Source organism: Filicampus tigris, chromosome 6, assembly GCF_054856515.1.
Source record: "Filicampus tigris isolate MCC_2025a chromosome 6, RoL_Ftig_1.0, whole genome shotgun sequence".
Lineage (NCBI taxonomy): Eukaryota > Metazoa > Chordata > Actinopteri > Syngnathiformes > Syngnathidae > Filicampus > Filicampus tigris.
This window is the reverse complement of record NC_141222.1, coordinates 11145308-11165310: the sequence shown is the minus strand read 5'-3', so window position 1 is coordinate 11165310 and position 20003 is coordinate 11145308. Positions and strand designations below refer to the sequence as shown.

Sequence of the window (20003 nt, the reverse complement as noted above, 5' to 3'; positions counted from 1 at the left end):
ATACACACTACCTTTACCATAGAGATTGAGAACATTAAACTAAAAGGGGAACACATACAAAAATGCCTTTTAAAAAGATTTTTTTTTTCATCTAATGGCAGTTTGTTTGCAGAGGTCTTCCCGCTTTAAGCGCTCCCCTTTGAAGAAAATCCATGATTGACAACAAAGAGGCAGGCAAACTGAGGTTTGAATCACTGAAATCCTCAGTCCTTAAGAGAGCCTTTCCGCTCGCACTCCACTCCCCGGAGCAAAAAAGGTAAATGAATGGAAAAGGTTGAGGTAAGTAAAGCTAACAGTGGAGAGGAAACCAGTTGAAAGGGTATTTTCTAGGGCTGCCATGATTAGTCGACTAATCACGACGACGTCGGCGATCAAAATCGGCGACAATTAATTTTAATCGTCGACGCGTCGCTTATTTATATATTTATTTATTTGACACATTATTTTTCTCTTGAGACTGCCGCGTCTCGCTCTTCTCCCGCTGGCTATTTTCCTATCTGCAACGCACATGCGCACTGGGGGTAATCCGGGTGATGGAAACAGAAGCATAGTGGGTAAAGTAGTATGAGCTTTGCTTACACTGTGAGGGCTACTTCGTGTTAGCAACAGAGTCCCGAAAGTTACGGCCCATTTCACCAAATATACTCAATACAATGCAAACCTGCCTTTCATGGCATCACGATGGGGATGCCCGATCATTTGAAAAAAGGAAGCAAGTTTGTGCTTATAGCTGATTTCATGTCTGACATAGTTGTGTCAAGAAGCTGGCTGCAGTTAGCATACATACGTTAAGGTGTGTGTTTGATGTAACACTGTAACACAATGTCCTATTTGGTACGTTAACACGTCGTGGCATCTTCTATGGATTAAGCAGCCATTAGTCAGTAAACTCGCATTGATTAACAACAAAAACTCTGTGTGTTTATGCCCGTGGTGGACATTGAAGCAGAAAGCGCACACTTGCTCTCTCTCTCTCTCTCTCACACGCGAACGGGGTGATGCGTTCATGAACTGGGAAATATCAGCACTCAACACAAAAACGACATATGTGCCACTCATCGGCATCACATAACAATAAAACCCATAATTAAGTTTGTTGTAATATACTACCTTAAATTATGCATACTAGTGAAGAAAAACAAAACGTTTTTGATAAAGTTTAAATTAACAAATTTAAAAATCAATACAAGTGTTTATTTTAGTTTTCTCTAGCACAGAGCATTTTCCCAATTTACTCCTCTGATTTCACTACTCTTGGTGCCCAAGAAGAGTGAAATATGTTGACAAGTATTTCTTTTTATATTCATAGATAATTTCACTGTATTAGTGCAACTTTGGATAGTGTATAGTTTCGGTTCAATTTTAAAACACACGAAAGAATTACAGCTAAAAATTTTAAGGTCAGAGTATCACCATCAATTTAAGTCGCTCCCTTATTTATAAACATGTCAGAATTGATGGCTTAAGTTGCAAAGTTTAATACAAGTTGAATGTACTCTCGTCTTGTCTTCATGCTTAGTTTGTACATAATGAATTTAAGATGTAAGCGAATAAGGCTTATTATAAGCGATTTGCCGCAATTTATATATTATCCGATTAGTCGACTAATCGCGACTACTGTTAGTGATTGGTCGACTAGCAAAATAATCGTTTGTGGCAGCCCTAGTATTTTCATTTAGATTATCTGGGCCAGAGGACTGGTGAAGTATTCATGGGATTCAGTGGCTGCATGTGCAGAACACTCATTCACAAACTCACAATGGGCAAAACCCCTGCTCTGTCCCTGAATAGGTGCTTACTTGCACATTGTCAGAGTCCAGTAAATTGAGTCAGAGGCCAGTCATTCAGTCACAGTCAGCCTTGGGAGCACAACACAGAAGTTAGAGAACAGGTTTCAAATGTTTAGATGACATCATGTCCCCTGTTGAATGAACAGAGACTGCATATACCACACACTTCTACATGTCTACACTATTCTCAAGCAGGAGTTCCAGGAGAGAAACAAATAGCTATGTGTTCCATTTCAGAAAAACAGAACAGTCCTTCCAGCACAAACTCACTTTAGCCTGTGTGTGAAACAATGTGGTCACTGGCAAGAGCATGTCTTGAGCTTTCTACCAAGTGAGTGGTGCTATTTACGGTTGAAGAACAAGCAATGTTTTCAAAATGACTGTTTAATCACACGGCATCCCTGAAAGTTGATATTGACGACCTACTGTACTCCAAATGTGAAGAAACGCCTGAATCCTCAAATTTGAACTCGTAAAGGTTCTGCGAAGGGCAATCAGGAGAGCCATGTAGAGCGCAAGTGAAGGAAGGGAGGCAGAGGACAAGGTTGTAAATGCACGAGAAAAAGTGGCAAATGGGAGGAGAAGGCACAAGAGGGAGAGAGAGAGAGAGAGTTGAGAGAGGAAAAAAACAGAGGATGGAGTAAGGTGAGAGAAGAGAGCAGGGGCACTGGATGGGGGGGTTGTGGCTTCCCCTCTTGACTGCTATTGATTTTCTGTATGCCTTAGAGTGCATCAGCTATTTCTATCCATTTCCTTCACCTCTCCTCCTTTTTTCATCCCATTCTGCTCTTCCCTCAGACACCCCCATCACTTCATCACCCCCCCCTTTCTTCCCCTATTTGCCATCCTGTCCCTCTCTCCCATGCACCCCTGCTGCTTCATCTCAGAGCCTCCACATTTCTATGCTTTACACTACCACATCATCCGTGTCCATATCTACTCGTCTTTCCCCATCTAACTGCCCCTTTCTTTAAGGTCAATGACAAGCAGCAGATATTTGTGGTCAAATACACATTAAGTACACGTGCACAATCAAATGCAAGGGATGCATCAAAACGTTCGCTGGGATGGCCTCAAGTACAGTGCAGACTTCAGCCAAGGCTGAACAATTCCAGCGTTCACGTTCCACCCATCGCCAATGGCGAGTTGAAACACGGTTTGGCGAGGTAACTATTTCCCATGCTCACCATGCTGGCGAAAGCTAATTTGGTTGATCAAAATCGCCATCAAAAGATAGAACACGGACGACAAATTACAAACAGTTAATTATTTTCAAATCCTCGCCCCTTCATCATGGAAACCACACGAAGAAGTTCATATGATGCAAGTTTTAAGTTGAAGGCCATCGACCTTGCTATCCAGGAAGGAAACCTCGCTGCTGCACGCAAGCTTAGCATCAATGAATCTGTGGTGGGACATTGGAGGCGGCAGCGGGAAGTGAAATGAAGAAAAGTACTGGTTATTTTCTCTTGGTTCTGTTCCGTTTTAATCAGTAACGTTGCTGCCATGTTAAAAGGCACTGTTAGGAGAGAATCTGTTCAGGTACATACATGTACAATTACAGTTCAAAATCGTTCTGTAAATGCAGTAAATATCTAATTTTTCAACATAGATAGGCGCTTATAACCCGGGGCAGCTTGTATATCATTTTCCCATTATTTTATTTTTTTAACATAGAGTGGATGCAGTTTATATAAAGGTGTGGCTTACAGTCCAGAAAAATACGGTATTTGCAAAATATTTTTCTGTAATAAGAGCTTTCTTTGCAACAAGCAGTGGCTGTCAAAACAGGCCAGTTATCTTATAGAACTTTAGAAGACAACAAAAACAGGAAACGATACCACGCCAAGCTTTAAAACATCAGTAAAAAGCAGTGAAATGATAGCTGACAGCCAAACAACTTCAAATTTGTTTTATTTGTTTTCGTTCAATAAAATACTATAAAAGACACTACTATCGATATTTCAATTTTTTTTACAGGTCTTTACAAAAGTCTTAGAGAACCAAAGATTTTGAACCATGAGGCTTATAGACCGGTGCAGCTATTCTGTGGATTTTTCTTCCACCTATAGAGGCGGTCTAACCATTTATCCATGCATTTATGATTTATCACAGCTTCTGGTGTACTGGCTCCTCTTCTGTGACCCCACTCATCTACGCGTGGAACAGTCAATAGTGTCCGTGTGAAAACTCGCCTACTCGCGTGTAAGCTAGCGCGACTAATAAAAACTGATCAGAAACGGTACGCAAGTGGACCGAGCCGAACATGCCGTACCGAAACCGTATTAATACACCCACGTATACCATTACACCCCTATTGAATACACACTGAAAGTTGAAAATTACCAACAATATAATGTATTCACTGAACTATAATGATGGGACAAAAAAATGACCTCTCTCATATTAACAGAAGATTTAAAAAAAAGCTTGATTTGGAGTCTAATCAACGTTGAGTAGCATTATACCTGTAAAGGGACATTTTACAAACTACACTTTGACTGGTTATCATTGGATTGTGAAAGTGTTCCTAAGAAAGTGTCTTGTAAACATTGCTCACCATCTTAATCATTATAAATTGGATAGAAAGTCACATGCCATATTTCCGTATCAAGTTTATGGAATGAAAAGAGGCAATTTCAAGTGAGTATATGAGAAGCACACACCCACACACATCATCCTACCTTCTGAACATGTCAAGGCACACTTCACACCTTGGCGCCAAAGAGAATTGAGTAACAGGTTGGCGTACAAGCTCAAAATAGGCGGCTAAGTAACATCTGCCCAGCCGTTACCTGCCTAACCAAGAATCTCACCTTCTACCGCTCTACCACTTCATTGCACACCATTTTGATCATTCTTCCACCCTTTTTTTGTGTTTCTTTACAACCCCAATTTATAACTGCAGGTAAATAATTAGTAAACCTGCCATACACCCCAGATTGTGAACTAAACATGGAATGATTCTTTATTGCAATCCTTTACTCTTGTGTTAAGGATGTTAGGCTGTCAAATTTCTCCACCAAACCCACTTCCTGGATGAAGCAGCAACAACTCGCTCGTGGCTTATTACTGCAAAATGTGATGCCTATGAAGAAATGTCACCTACTGGCAATTGAAAAGCCTACTGTTTGCATCTAGAGCTACCTGTCCGACTACATTGGAAGTCCTATCGTCAACAAAATTCTATTAGTTGAATTAATTTTTTGGGACTAGTGTGTTCCTTTTGTATGTCATCCATCATCGTTCTCTTACTTCACCTTCCGTTAGGTTGTTGACTAACGTGCACAGACAGGAGAGTTATGTAATTTCATATGCAAGTTTGTTTCTGTCTGTGCTCTTCAGCCTAAGCCAACCATGCAATAGGCAAACCGTAGATGTACGCAAGCACACAGATAGCAAAGGCATACCAAGAAAACAAATGAGCAACTCTGTAATTTCCTCTTGCACTGAACGTAACTCTTAATTGATTCAGTAAAAAACTGAAGATTACCAAATGATAGTTTTACTCATTCTGACACAATTGTAGGGAAGGGCACAGAAACGTCGCTATCAGCATGAAATTATTGTATTTGAAAAGCAGGTAAAAGATTTAATGCCTTTGCCCACCAACACATACGTGAAGTGGATCGATAACGTCTATACACACCCGAAAAACACCTGAGAAAAATCCACCATGATTAAGAAAATATTGACACATAACCTTCAAAAATTTGCTTGTCAGCTAGTTGAAAATGAAGAGCAATTATCCTTACACTGACCAACTTCCCGTTTCTGGTGTCTATCTATCAGTAAGTATCACCACTTGTATATTTGCTACCAGCCAATTATTTTCAACTCTCTCCAGTCACAGTATCGGAACGGATTCAAGCTGCATACTGAACTGTTCTCAAGGAGGAGAGATACTCCTCTCCTCTTGGTTTTGGTTATTGGTTGCAATAATGGAATTTTGTTTTCAATCTTTAATCCATGTCTCCTTTTCATTCTTGGAACCTCTTTCAAATCCACCCTTATTGAATCCATGTACTGCACTTGCAGTTTTTACCCCCATTCTTTGACCTCTTTCCATCTCCCCCTTTACTAAAGGCCTTTTGGCATTCTCTGTCAGTCCATCTAAAAGTGTTATTTTCCTAAACCAAACCAGAGACCATACCTTGGACCATGGGCTAATTTGAGGTCACTCGCATCCTCCCCCATGATGCTCTTTTACTGACCAACGAGATTTCTTTATTGTTTATTTAGAGTGATGACGGGAACGCCGGCTACTTGGTCAACCAAAGCGAAAGAGATTTTATTTTCCCAAACCAGAGGGGGTTGCCTGGGCGACAAGACACACACGCGACAAGACAAAGGAAAGTACAAAACAGAGTACATGTTTCCACTTCTGAAGCAGACAGAAGGATGGAGGGGACAGACAACGAGTGGTGGAATAAAAGTAGAGAGTGGCACAAGGGTCTGTCCCTATGCTGCTGCAGGCAGTCCATTAAAACGATCTTTCCATTAGACAAATGTGCATGAGGAGGCCAGCAAAAATAGACCACAGGGGCACAGAAAGGGTTGCCTGATCCAAAGGCAACTAAGAGATGAATGTGACAGTGAAATGCATGTGACAAGCTGGGCCGGAATCAAACCAGCTAGGATAAACTATGTTCTTGTGCATTTCGACCAATCCAGCGGCCTCTGTTCCACTTTATGTTTCTGACACAGGGATGTATTTACAAGTTTTGATTCAAAACTAATGATTTCTCCATAAAAGGAGGCTCCTCTTCACGCTCACTATTTTTCCAGCTTTTGAAAATATGCATTCACATGGCATGAAGCTGGGAGACATACGTATTTGCAAGCCACTTTCCACAAATCTTATCCCACAAACTTTATTTAGTGGTATAAGATCAAAACAATCCGCAACCTTTTGAACGTAACCCAGTCAGTACATTTGTGACTAAACTTAGACAAGATCAATTTATTTCAGTATTCATACTTTTTTATATTTTTATTTGGTGGTTACCCGTGAGATTCTTAATAATGTAAAATAGGTACCTTGGCGCAACAAAAGTTGGAAGACACCGATCTAACTATTACTCTCCAAAATAAAAGATCATCTTATTAAATAAGTCTTATATGATGCACATAGACTGAAGTGTTTATATGAACGTACAGCAAGCAAGCTGTAATCTCATCATCACACGATCTGTAAACACCAGAGAGCTTGCAACGGAGGGATACAGACTCAGTACACTGGTCTCGCTGTCGATTGTGGCACTCGAAACCGGTAACTGATGTCAGTCTCAAGTCTCTTTAAGATCCTGTTGGGCATTGCGAATGTTCACAGAACCGATTGTGCATAAACAATCAAAGAAATGGTACCAAAAAAAAAAACCCAAAGAGGATAGACGCGCATGACTCGTCAGCTAGCATTAACACTATTTGGCTACCATTAGCACTACTGTACACTGCTGCTTTGCCTCATGAATAAATGAGATTCAGATTTGTGCATGCCTAAGAACCGGCGGCACACATGCAAACCGAACCAAAACAGTCGAACCGAACGATTTAGACGTTTTTCAAAAGCCGTTCAACCCCTTGTGTGTATGTGATGGCCAACTTGTCCATCAGCGAGCACGGTGACTGACAAGAGAGGGAGCAAATCAACGTGACTGACTGCTGATGATATATGTAAACACATGCATGTAAATGACCATTTATTGAGTCCGGGAAAAAAAATCATGTCCATTTTATTTATTGAGTGATAAGTCCACATAGTGCTTATCATGACAGGCCTAAGCACTCTTGTCTCTGACACACTTGGCTCTTCTTCGGTGACAGCTGTTGACAGCTAAAACTGTTAACAAGGTAAGAGAACTTCTCTTGTGTGTGTCTGACAACAAGAAATCCCAATCTATCAAATAAGCGCATAATGCTTCAATTTTTGAGTGTGGGTACAAGCAAATGCAGCGGGCATATAATACATGAGTGTAAAGGGAAAAACACTGCTTTTGAAGAGTGATTAATGGGGTGCGTATAATATTCGAGTGTGTGTTATGTTCGAGACATTACGGTATGTTTACATTCAGTTTACTTTCACAACTTACCAAATAAGTGAAGCAGAAAAAGGTTGACTCTGATTTGCTGTCGTCACGCTCATTTTTGCCATGTTTGATCAAGTAAATGTGCGTACATCTGATCACTGCAATCGACCTTAAACTTATTATATTACATTACATAAAAAAATCTATTCAGTTTCTACACTGCTCATCCTATTTAGGGCCACGGTGTTCTGGGGGTCAATCCCAGCTGACTTCAGCCCAAAAGCCAGACTACACCCTGAACTGGTTGCCAATCAGTCACAGGGCACATACAGAGACAGACAACAATTCATTTTCACATTCACACCGTCACTAAGGGGGAACAGAATCGACGCTGGCTGCACAGGCAAATATACCACCACACCATCAATGACTAAACTGTTAATATGACAGAATAATAAAAATAATAAGGAAAACATACTTTCAGGCTATATGAAATGAAATTTTAGCCTAAGAAACTTAAGTCACTGGAGAAGAGAGGGACAGACTGAAACGACTGTAGAGGATAACATTAGGTTTCATGCCTCATGCAGGTGACTAGCACTTGAAGAATGGACTTGGAATGTCTACTTCCCTCTCCACCTTCCACACAAGCATGGCTCATTCTGGGAATAAGGCTGGAATAAAAAGAGACAGAGCCAGCTGGCACAAAGCTACAAGTCAGAGACTATTAAATACTCTAAAATGTTCTTCAATCAAAACGAAACACAATCTTTGAAAATAATTTCTGATGTGAAAGAGATTTATGCTTTGTAATCATTTAAATATTTGCTCATAGTGTAATGGCTAATGCCGAGCATCCAAATGAACAGCGGAGGACAATTGTCCTGTTTATCATTCTTCATGGTGTGTCGGGCCTCTGCAAAGCGTGAGCAGTTCTTTACTTTGGCTTTGTTTACTTGAAGGTCCCCTTCCATCGTAACCCATTTTTGCCAGTTTTATGCATAACATCAAAATTAGTCTGTCACATGTTTCTAAGTTTGACATCTATGCAGTTTGTCGTTTTCATGCAATATCCTATGAAGAGCAAAGACATACAGAAATGAGCGGGATTGAATTTGGCGCTGTTGTTTGGGATTGTGACTCATTATTCAAGCACATGCCCACTTCGTGGTTGCTACACACACACACACACACACACTCAGCTCAGGATAAATGACTGAAGTGAACAGAGGTGGGCATTCTGTCCCTGGGACGGAACGGAACGGACGGGCGCCCATATTGTGGAGGGTCAGACGCAGGACGAGAATTCTTTTAAGAGGACGGACTAAACAAAGACGGAGGTAGGTTTTCGTCCATCCCTCTAATCGTCCCTAACCATGTCAAGTACCGGATGACGTGTTGTGTTGGGTTCTTTTAAAAAGCAAGACTGCCTGCTAAGTGATAATGTGCACAACACTGGAGTGATCTTTTTCATGTGCGTTCCCTCCGTGCAGTATTGTTGTCACAGGCATAGTCAGCCCTCTAGTGGACGCCGTTTTCACTGACGAGAAAAAAAAAAAAAACACTGAATGCTATGACTCGGAAGTGGAAGACATTCGTTCTCTCCTCCTAAAATAGCATTGCTTTATTTTGCAATGAAATGTGCAACAAAACCCAATAGTATTGTTATTACGCAATCTTCAATATTCTCGTGATGTCCGGTCCGCCTCCTCATCATCATCACATCACTACGGTGGTTTCTGGCAGCTAAAAGCTATCTTAGTTAAACAGTTGTAAACAATTCAATCCACTCACGGTACTCCCAGCCGGTAAGTGGATGAGGATAGGAAATTAGCCAGCTAATGAACTTGAAATAATGACATGCACAGCGCTTTTGTGGGGCGGGGGGCAACAGAATGTAAGGACGGAAGCGCTTTATAAGGACGAGGACGGAAGGGGGCGGAGGACAATAAATATGAATAAGGACAGAGGGATGAGGACGGAAGGGTAGCCAGGTCGTGGGTGGATAATGGAGGACGGACCGGCAAAAAAGGGTAAAGTGCCTAGCTCTGACAATGACAATGCAGTGTCTAAACTGCATCAGCTGCCAATCTCAGTGGTTGAAGAAGAACCTACATCGATTTATTTTGGGAGGAACTCCAAAGCATTTTGGAACCAGACTTGTGCTGCACGTTTCGTGGAGGATGGCTTGGTCAATGTAAGCTTTCACAAACGCTACATATACATTAGGCTTAGGCCCTAGTGCAGGGGTGGCCAACCACTCAAAGGCAAAGAGACACAATTTTGACTTTGTTACAACAAAGAGCCACAGCATACAAATACACTTGGTACCTTGATTGTCGAATGTAATTCGTTCCATCACCACGTTCAAACGAGCCCTACACACACACCGTATTGCTCACTTTGTGTACAGCAGACATTTTTCCTCACAATTCTATCGCGGGCCGAAATTACATTTTCATCAGATAAACCTGCTGTAACAATATCAAGAGCTCATGTTTTGGTTTTATCACGGTATTGATGTCACAGTATGATATTTATTGCAATACAGTGATCCCTCGCTACTTCGCGCTTCAACTTTCGCGCTCTCGGTGCATTGCGGATTGTTCAGAAGCATTCGTAACAAATTAAAAATGAAACAACACGGCCATATCGGCAGCTATATTGCAGAAAGACGTGTTGTTTCAAAGATATGAGTTGACTCGGAGGCTTTGTACATACCCGCAGGCACTCATAAAAGGCGCGTGACTGGTTCCCAGCGCGAGATCGACCAACCACAGCACAAGTGGATTTACTTTTTCCACTTGTGTAGTGTATGTGAGCTAAGTGGGTGCGCATCATCGCAACCACTCGCTAGTTCCGTCCACACTAACAAACTAACAGCACTTTTGAACAATGTTCTGTTCGCAAACTCATAACGAGATTCAAATGTGCCGATCGGCAGCTGTGTTTACAAGTTATGAGCGGAGCGCAGACGCTCAGCCACTCGGCAAGCACAAACCTGATCAGCGCGACAATGACGACGAAACAAACAACGTTATGTTCGGAAACTCATAACGTTTTTCAAATGTGCCGTTGATTTAGTCAGAGTCAAGCCGGATACTTTCTCCTCCGTATTTGTAATGATGTGTTTGCTCTAATAAAGTTTTGTAAAAAATCGGATAGTTCAGTACAACAGCTGTGTTTATAAGACGTGAGTGCAGTGTTTGTTAGTTTTGTTTTAGGTTGTCTTAAAACAGCTTACCTTAACTACAATCCCGCGTTATAATAATAATAATAATAATAATAATAATAAGTCGGATGCTAATTTGCGGCTTTTCACCTATCGTGCCGGGTTGTGGTCCCTATTAACCGCAATAAATGAGGAATCACTGTATTGTGTGATAGTTCACAAACCCTAAAAACAATTGGGTTAAAAATTACACAATTTTGGGTCGAAAATGGACAGATCCACTTATTGGGTCAATTTGACCCACCTTCTTGCATTGCTTTGTTCAAAACAGTCCAATTTTTTGGGTTGTTTTGTACAAAACTACCCATTTTCTATGTTGTTTCTGCAAAAACAACCGAGAAAGCTGGGTCAAATTGAATGAAGTAGTGGATCGGTCCCTTTTTGACCCAAAATTATGTTATTTTTAACCCAACTGTTTTAGTGCAACATTGCAGTAAGCCTCACTGTATTGCTGGAAAGTTCACGGTGCTCGGTCTAGTCACAAATTTGACAGTATCATATTTCTTATTTTTAGCATTTGAAATGTGATACTGTCTACTGACAATGATTTCTTTGCTTATCAAGTCAGAAACACAAGAATTGTGAATAAAGACAACAGGTATAGAGAAAGCCAAGTAACAAAATGATATGATATGATATGAAATATATATATATATATATATATATATATACATACATATATATATATATACTTCCAAATACTTCCAGGCTTACGGGCAACTCCTCTATTTCTCCATTTCCTCAATTTGAAACAATGCCATCTTGCGCTCGACTGAATCCGACTCGCTGATTCCCAGAATGGTGACTTATCACTTCTTCCTCCTTTGCCGTCTATACATGCTGATTTGCTGAATGAGGACTTTCATCACTTCCACCTACTTTGCAGTCAATCAACGGAGTGTTGGGTTTCCTTTTGTAACAGTATTAAAACTCAATGTAAAATTGCCCATCGTGGAAGAAACGGTGGCGATAATATCGATGACGATATATCGCCCACCCCTGGTTTGACACCCCTGCACTAAAGTATACAAAGACTTATGTAAACAGGATAGTAATGTTTCACAAAACATTCATCTTTGTATAAGGTAATGTATATTTATATCTTCATCAACACACATCACAACGTACCTTCGGATGGGATGCGGAGAGCTCCAGGAACAGGGGGAAGCCTCTGGATGCCTGGGGAGAGATTAGTTCCCGGGGTTCGCTGCTGGCTCTCGGCTTGACTGCTGTGAGCCCCAAGGGGAGTGCAACCACCGGCACTGTGCTGCTGCTGCTGCTGCTGCTGCTGCTGCTGCTGCTGCTGGGGATTCTGCTGGTTAGTTCCTATTACTCCGCTGCCAATAATTCCATTCCCACCATTATACTGCTGGTAATATCCAGACCGGGAACGCGATCGAGTCCTGGGGGGCTCCATTGCCATTTGGTGGCCGTGGAGGGGGAGGAAGAGAAAAGAGGAGGACGCGGCTGGGGACTGCGGCGGAGAGCTGTTGGTGGATGCTGGCTGTAAGCTCCGACTGCCGCTGTGGCTGTAACTATAGCCCACGACTCCTCTGGCCCCCTCCGCGCCCCCGTACTCTGTTCGCTCTTCCGAGTCCGCCGCCCCCGCCTCTTCGAATAAATCAGCCCCTTTAGGGACAGGTTCTGGGGTAGAAGGCAGCCGGGGGCACACTCTGGGCTCTTGAGTCGTCGGCTGGCCAGTGGCTGCGATTGGCATTTCCTTTAGGGGGATTTCCTCGGTTTCCTCTTTTCGACTGGTTTGCACTCACATAGGATGCTTGTCGGAGTTGAGAAACAGTTTTAAAGCAAACAAACAAACAAATAGTAACATAGTTAACATCAGAGTGTTGCAGCACACTATCAAAAGACCATTTCTTGTTTTACCAATGGCGTTAGGATATGGTACAACTAACAACGTTCCTCACTCACGGTTTCATCTATCATTAATCGAAGTTTACTCTGACTTAAGATCGACCAAAACGATCACCCAGCGCACCACAAACGTGAAAATACACGCGGAACAACTTTAAATTCATAAATATGAGATAGCGTACCTACATCGGCTGTGGCTCACTAGCTCCCACAAGGTTGTGATGTTGTTGGGGGTATGCTAACGTGAAATGCGCGAAAAATACTGCGTTCTAAATAGTATATTCCTTACTATTACGCAGTCGCTTTTTTCATATCCTAGTCGATCCCCTAACTGACTTTATGACAACTTTGACCACTTTAGCAACACATTTAACTTGTTAAGAGTGCCTGCGTAGTGCCGCTCGCTAGCTTGAGAAGATATCGCAACCCCTCCTACAACGGCCAACACGGAGGGGGAGAAAAAAAATCCAGTTACTTGCCACCCACGCCTAGAATACCTTTAAATTGCGTGATTGTGAGCGAAAAGGAGAAATTATGGATAAAAAACTTTTGAGTCTGCCGAGCCAGCCACAGCTGGTCATGTAACTTCGCTAAACAGAGGCAAATCCATAAAAGAGGGTAATCAAAAAGTCGCCAACCTGAAATTATACATAAATAACGAACGCTATTTACGGTCTGGCGTTAGCATATCATTTTCGCTCATCTTTCCGCGGTTTTCCAACTACCTACCTGCAGCGTGATCTCACGGACTCGTACTCCTGACTCCAATGTGTCGATATTACCGCGTGCGTGTGTGTGTCTGAGCTCTCAGTGTTCGCTTAGTGTCAGCGTGAAATGTGACAGACCGTCAACGCTCAAGTCGGATTGTACCAGACCAGAGCAATGTATTGCCGCATCATCCATTATGTACACTACATTTCCTGATAAATGCTCCCACGTTGTGAAGAAGCACATAAATACGACTTTAGTGTGCAGAATACTTTGACATATTATCTTGCATTCGAAATAACAAACATATTAGATCAAACAATTGGGGATTTATATCAATGTTCGATTAACAGTGTCTGTGAAATCAGAAGCTGGGTGGCAAAGAGGCAGGCTAAAGGGGGCTTTAAATTATTTATTTACAAATACCAAGCCTACCGATTGCAGCTGTTTCATCCACTGCTGAAAGTTTGCCGTAGATGTTCGCTCTGCTCGCACAAGTTGCATGTCATTTCCTCTTGCTGGATAATAACACGAAGATACTTAACATGAAATACCAAAGATCATATCATATGTTTAGTTGTTGCCACGTTTTTCCCGAATGCAGTGGTTTGACAAACCTATGGAAGCTGAGCGTAAGAAACACTTTTTCCCAGTCAAAACATTTGGGATGTCAAATGTCACAACCATGTACTGAAGCCTGTAGTTTATTATACTGTATAGAATATGTGTGCGTACACTTAACCCCGGAGCAGCCCATTTTAACTCTCAATATTATTCTCTTGGTTTTGCTCCTTAATTTCACACTCATCAGCGCCACTCCTAATACACACATCCACAGACATTCTCTCCTCATTACGATCCCTTTTCCTACTTTGATGATATGCAAATAACCCTCCACCCTACCCCCCTCCTCCTGTTCCCCCCTTCCTCCTCCCTTCCAGTTCTCTGCCTCAAGCAACAACACACACATGTACACGCTCACACATCACACACAGGCTAATACGCTGTGGCAGTGGCCACAGACAGGCGGGGAGGATCAATTTCTTACCCAGTGTGCTACCGATATTCATAAGATAAGGCCATGGAGAGGGAGTAGGGGAGGGAGGGAGACGCTGCAGAGATGGAAGTAAGGAAAATGGCGAGTGGGTGTAATGAAGGGGAGGGAGCTGGAGGAAAGGGTGTCCAGGAAAAAGGGCTGGGTGGTAAGAAAAGGGAGTTGTTGTGAGTTTACACGGGTGAGAAAGTGGTGAATGTGGAGGAAATCTCGCGGGTGCGCGGATGGGTGGGTGCAGGATGAGTAAGTGGGTTAGGGTAGTAGGAAAGGGGGATGGGGTGTAGAGAGGACTCTGGGGGATGGGGTAGGGAATGGATGGGGTGGTAAGGGAAAACGAGGGATATGTGTTGTGTGTGCGTATGGGGGGTACATTTTGCTGACGTTTTCTCGTATTGGCTTGTTCAAAAGCTTGGGGAGGGGCAACCTCAAAGCGTACCCTCCCCAGCTGTATAGGAAGTGCTGAGGAACAAAGAGTGCGGGAGGGGGTGGGGGGTGGGGGTAATGTTGATATTCAAGTCTAATTAAATTCCGGAATGAATGGTCCTTATCAGATACAAGTCGTATAGAGACAAAGGCCCAGGCTTTTGTTTGAGTGGAAGAATTCTGCACATGCATGAGTTCTTGATCCATTATTCAAATTTATTTGAGACAGAAAGGCGCAAATTGCCAACACTGTTTCATAATTTGTAATGTGCAGAAAAAAACGGCAGAATGTTATATATTGTATAACGATCCGCTACAACATTTGGTGCAGCTGGACAATGTCATGAGCTTCAGTAAAATAGTTATATAAAAACCTGCCTTTATAAAGATCATAGAGGTCTGAATTCAGGGGTGTTAAACTCATTTTTGTCATGGGCCGTATCATAGTTATGGTTTCCTTTGGACGGCCGTTGTGACTGTGAACCCAAATGAATATATATATGATTGCCTCATATTACATAGGCTCCACACAACAAATTGATGAATAACTAGTTTTGAGAGTACTAGTTTGTTCAATTATTTTTCAAACGGCTGATTGGTAACAAAAATGCTTGCAATACCACAACGTTGTGAAGAATGTGAAGACAATGTGCAATTTTGGTATTTTAGCAACAAACATTAAGTCGATGTACATAATTTGCTTTCACCGCCACATAAAATGATGTGGCAGGCCAGATCTGTCCCGTGGGCCTTCAGTTTGACACTTGTGTCTAAATATAACAAAATATGTTCATTATTTTGGTTGTAATGCGCAGTCATATCGGACTGCATTGCATCATACTCACAAGTGACCTCTAATATAGCTTGATAAGGTAACCAAAATCACTCCTGTGATGCAACTCTGTATGAGTGGCCAAAAACAACACCGATAATAAACATGGTCTTAAATATTTGATTGTCTATTAGTAATTTTATTTGATTGTGCAACTGTATCACACAAACAACTATTGCTGACCTATAGTCACGGAGCAGGAATTGATCCCATAGTAGCTGCCCGAAAGTCTGCTGCCACTGCTACCATCACCGACCTGAGAGACCTAACATATACAACGTGTTTAATAGAAATAATTTTGAAATGTTGAAGATTAAGAATATTCTATCTCAAATGTCTGCATCAACATATTTAAACATAATTAATCATATCAACATCATGTAATTAAATGTAAACACAGTTCTGGAACTGTACTGAAAAAATAAAACACATTCCCCACACACAGCAAAAAGCAGATTGGAAGCCATGTGTTTGTGGACGCCAGTTGAACTCTGCTAAACCAGTCTGCTAACTCTGAATGAGCGACAGACGTGGGGAAAAAAGAGTGTTGCATATATGTTCATTGCTGAAGACAAAGACAGCAAATTGATTTTAAAAAAAAGTAAGATAAAGGGGTAGACTGTCTAATGCATCCAGAAAAAAAATCCCTCAAAAGATGCAGACAGACATACATACAGACACAAGGAAGAGAATGGGCCACACAGTCATACAAGAGAAGAAGCCCAGCTTTCTGTAGTTTAGCCAGAGTTAAGTAGAGGGACATGGCCGGATGTGGAACCTTGGCATCACTATTAAAGCAAGTAGACAATAAATAAATAAATAAATAAATAAATAAATAAATGAATAAATAAATAAATAAATAAACTAACATAAAAAAATTAAGAAAAAGAGGGGGCAAAGAGCTATGCCAAGAACGCACAGGCATGAAACAACATTTGTTCCTTCTGTCTGCCTCTCTGTTTCCTGCAAGCAGATCAAGACAATGGGATGGACGGACAGAACACAGCCAAGAAAATGTGGAAGTTGGACAAACTGTTAAAGTTGGTTAGAGACACTCTGAATTGTGAATTCCAGAGATGGGCACTTTACTCTATTTTACCAATCCGTCATCCGTCCTCCGTCGGTGACCTGGGCACCCTTCCATCATCGTCCCTCCATCCTTATACATAAAAATCATTGTCCTCGTCCTTTTAAAGCGCTTCTGTCCTAACATTCCGTCAGTACACCCCTCCCGCCCCCCCCCCCCCCCCAAAAAAAAACGTCCGTGCATGACGCCGTGGGAGAGATAGTAATGGCGGCGGTTTCATTAACGTTATTTAAAGTTCATTAGCTGGTCAATTTCCTATTCACATCCACTTACCAGCTGGGTGTATCATGAGTGGATTGAATTGTTTACAATTGTTTTAGTCTAAACCAAGATAGCATTTGCTGTAGCTGCCAACACAACCACCATTAGTCAGCAGACAACAATATGGGGTTATAACGCAATGCAATTATGTTTTATTTTTGTGTATTATTTTTGAAGCAAAATCTACCCATTTTTAGCCAACTCAAGGGGCGGCCATTTTGTCACTTCTGTCAACTGAAAACGACATCACAATTGCTCAGGGCTCAGATACCGACCAATCATAGCTCAACTTCAGAAAACAGGTGAGCTGTGATTGGTCGTTTCCTGATCCCTGAGACACTGTGATGTAATTTTCAGTAGTTGTGTATGTACAGCAGTTAGACATAAGAATATAAATGTACTGTGTATGAATACCTTTCAAGCCCTTGCCAGAATGCTCACTGGATGCTGCCTTAAGTCTTTCAGAAATGTATTTTCACTTTAGTTAACAAATATAATAATTTCATTATTTGTATAAAGCAAGTTAGTATTGGTTTTATGTGATGTGCATGCTAGAATCAATACTGAAACTCATTTGCACTAGGTTTCTTGTTCAAATTGATTAAATCAGAACCTGTATAACATTGTTGAATGTAAGAGTTATGATGGCCTTAATACTTGTTTTTGTATTTACTCTAACTGACATAAAACGATGGCAAAAGTTTCATAATACTACTGTAATTATGCACGAATATTTCAAGTATCTTTCAAATTTGCAAAATTCCACACAGAACAGTTGCAGTATTGTGTATCGGTGAACAGGAGATCCCAAAATACAATCTAATTGGCCCAGCCACTCACATATACAAATGGTCTCAGTTCCAGGATAATATCACTATTCACCACTTGGAAGAATCTAGGGATTTATAGGCTTTACCAGATTAAAACGGAAAAACAACGATTTATTTTCCCAATTTTTCCATCCACTGACAGCCAAAGTAGAGGATTATAGTCTTTAGACTGTCACAGAGGGGGATATGGTGAAAAACACCCCATATTGTTGTGGATGCTACTTGTATAGGCGGCACGGTGGTCGACTGGTTAGCACGTCCGCCTCACAGTTCAGAGGTCGTGGGTTCGAGCCCGGCTCTGGCCTCCCTGTGTGGAGTTTGCATGTTCTCCCCGTGCCTGCGTGGGTTTTCTCCGGGTACTCCGGTTTCCTCCCACATTCCAAAAACATGCATGGTAAGTTGATTGGATACTCTAAATTGCCCCTAGGTGTGATTGTGAGTGCGGATGTTTGTCTCTGTGTGCCCTGCGATTGGCTGGCAACCAATTCAGGGTGTCCCCCGCCTACTGCCCAAAGCTGGGATAGGCTCCAGCACGCCCCGCGACCCTTGTGAGGATAAGCGGTACAGATAATGGATGGATGGATGGATGCTACTTGTATAATACAATAAACTAGTATGGTTGAGCATCAATGCTTTTCTAATAGTAAATAAATAGTGTTTCCACTTATTTTTTACCATAATGAAAACTTTATTAAATGTGCTGATTTTACATATTCATAAAACAAAAATTACATATTAATGAACAGAAAAAACAGATTTTATAATCAGCCCCCCCACACACACACGCATACACCCCCCCCACACACACACCGACGCGTACACCCCCACACACCCCCACACATGTACCCACTCGCACACACTCGCATTCACACACCTCACACCACATCTGCATTTCATTCAAACAAACATTGTTATTGTTTTTATTATCATCATCATCTTCATTGTCATTATAATCACCATCATTGTCATAATCATCATCCTAACAATTATGATGACAATAGAAATGACAATTAATAAGAAAAAAGCACTCAAAAAAGGAATAAAAACAAAACAACATAACATGTAAAAGGGTGCACATTAAACCGTGTTGAAAACCGCACAAATCCTAAATTATATCTTTATCTCGGTTAAGCAAATACTCCAATTCCTGTTGGGCTCAAGTAGTTTGTTATTGTTTTCAGCTATTATCCTTCCTTGATAATAAATCCTATTTTGAAAGTGTTTTAAATATAAATGTGACATTGTTTTTTCTTTAAAACTAAACATTTTACCCAAAAATAGTGTAGTGTTAGTCGGGTTCATTTGCCATGTATACAAATACTTTTTTGGTGCAATTATTTTATAGAATATATTAAGTTGAAATATTGTACAATATGAATCAACTTTGGTATTCTAAACTGTTTTAAAATGATATTTCCGTAAGAGTGGAAAATTGAATTCTTTCTCCTAAAATGAGCCGGGTCTGTGGGGAAAAAGTGAGACACATAGAGCTTGGATACCATTTGTATGTATTTTAATTTATCTTTAAACCTGACAGCCATTTTTGGCACCTTATTTGTGGGAGACAAATCAGTTGCTTACTCTTTTTTCTCTGACACAATTTAGTTTTCTGCGCCTTGTGGATGGCTGAAAGTAAATGACTAAATCTTAAATACTGTAGCAAAATATAATATTGTTTTAAACTGTTGAAAAGATATACAAACTCCAGATTCATCCAAAGGTTCATGAATAAAAATTATCCAATTTTAAATACATTCATCCTAGAGCAAGGGTTTGTCTCCAATAATAATATTTGAACTCATCAACAGTACCTATGTCTGAATATACTGATTCAAATAGGGGGAGTGGTATTGGGAATTCAACCACACCTTGAGTACATCTTTGA

General features: G+C 41.1%; 1 protein-coding gene across 1 annotated transcript in view; it reads right to left on the bottom strand.

Annotated features, from left to right (window-relative positions):
* The window catches only part of rnf38 (ring finger protein 38), a 28080-nt gene extending 14292 nt beyond the window's left edge, over positions 1-13788 (bottom strand). The window contains exons 1-2 of the mRNA XM_086032790.1: positions 13653-13788; positions 12180-12828 (exon numbers count right to left, since the gene is read on the bottom strand). Of these exons, the coding sequence (XP_085888916.1) occupies positions 12180-12768 (589 nt within the window). The 5' untranslated portion in view covers positions 12769-12828; positions 13653-13788. The remainder of the gene's footprint in view (positions 1-12179; positions 12829-13652) is intronic.
* Positions 13789-20003: the final 6215 nt, after the last annotated feature.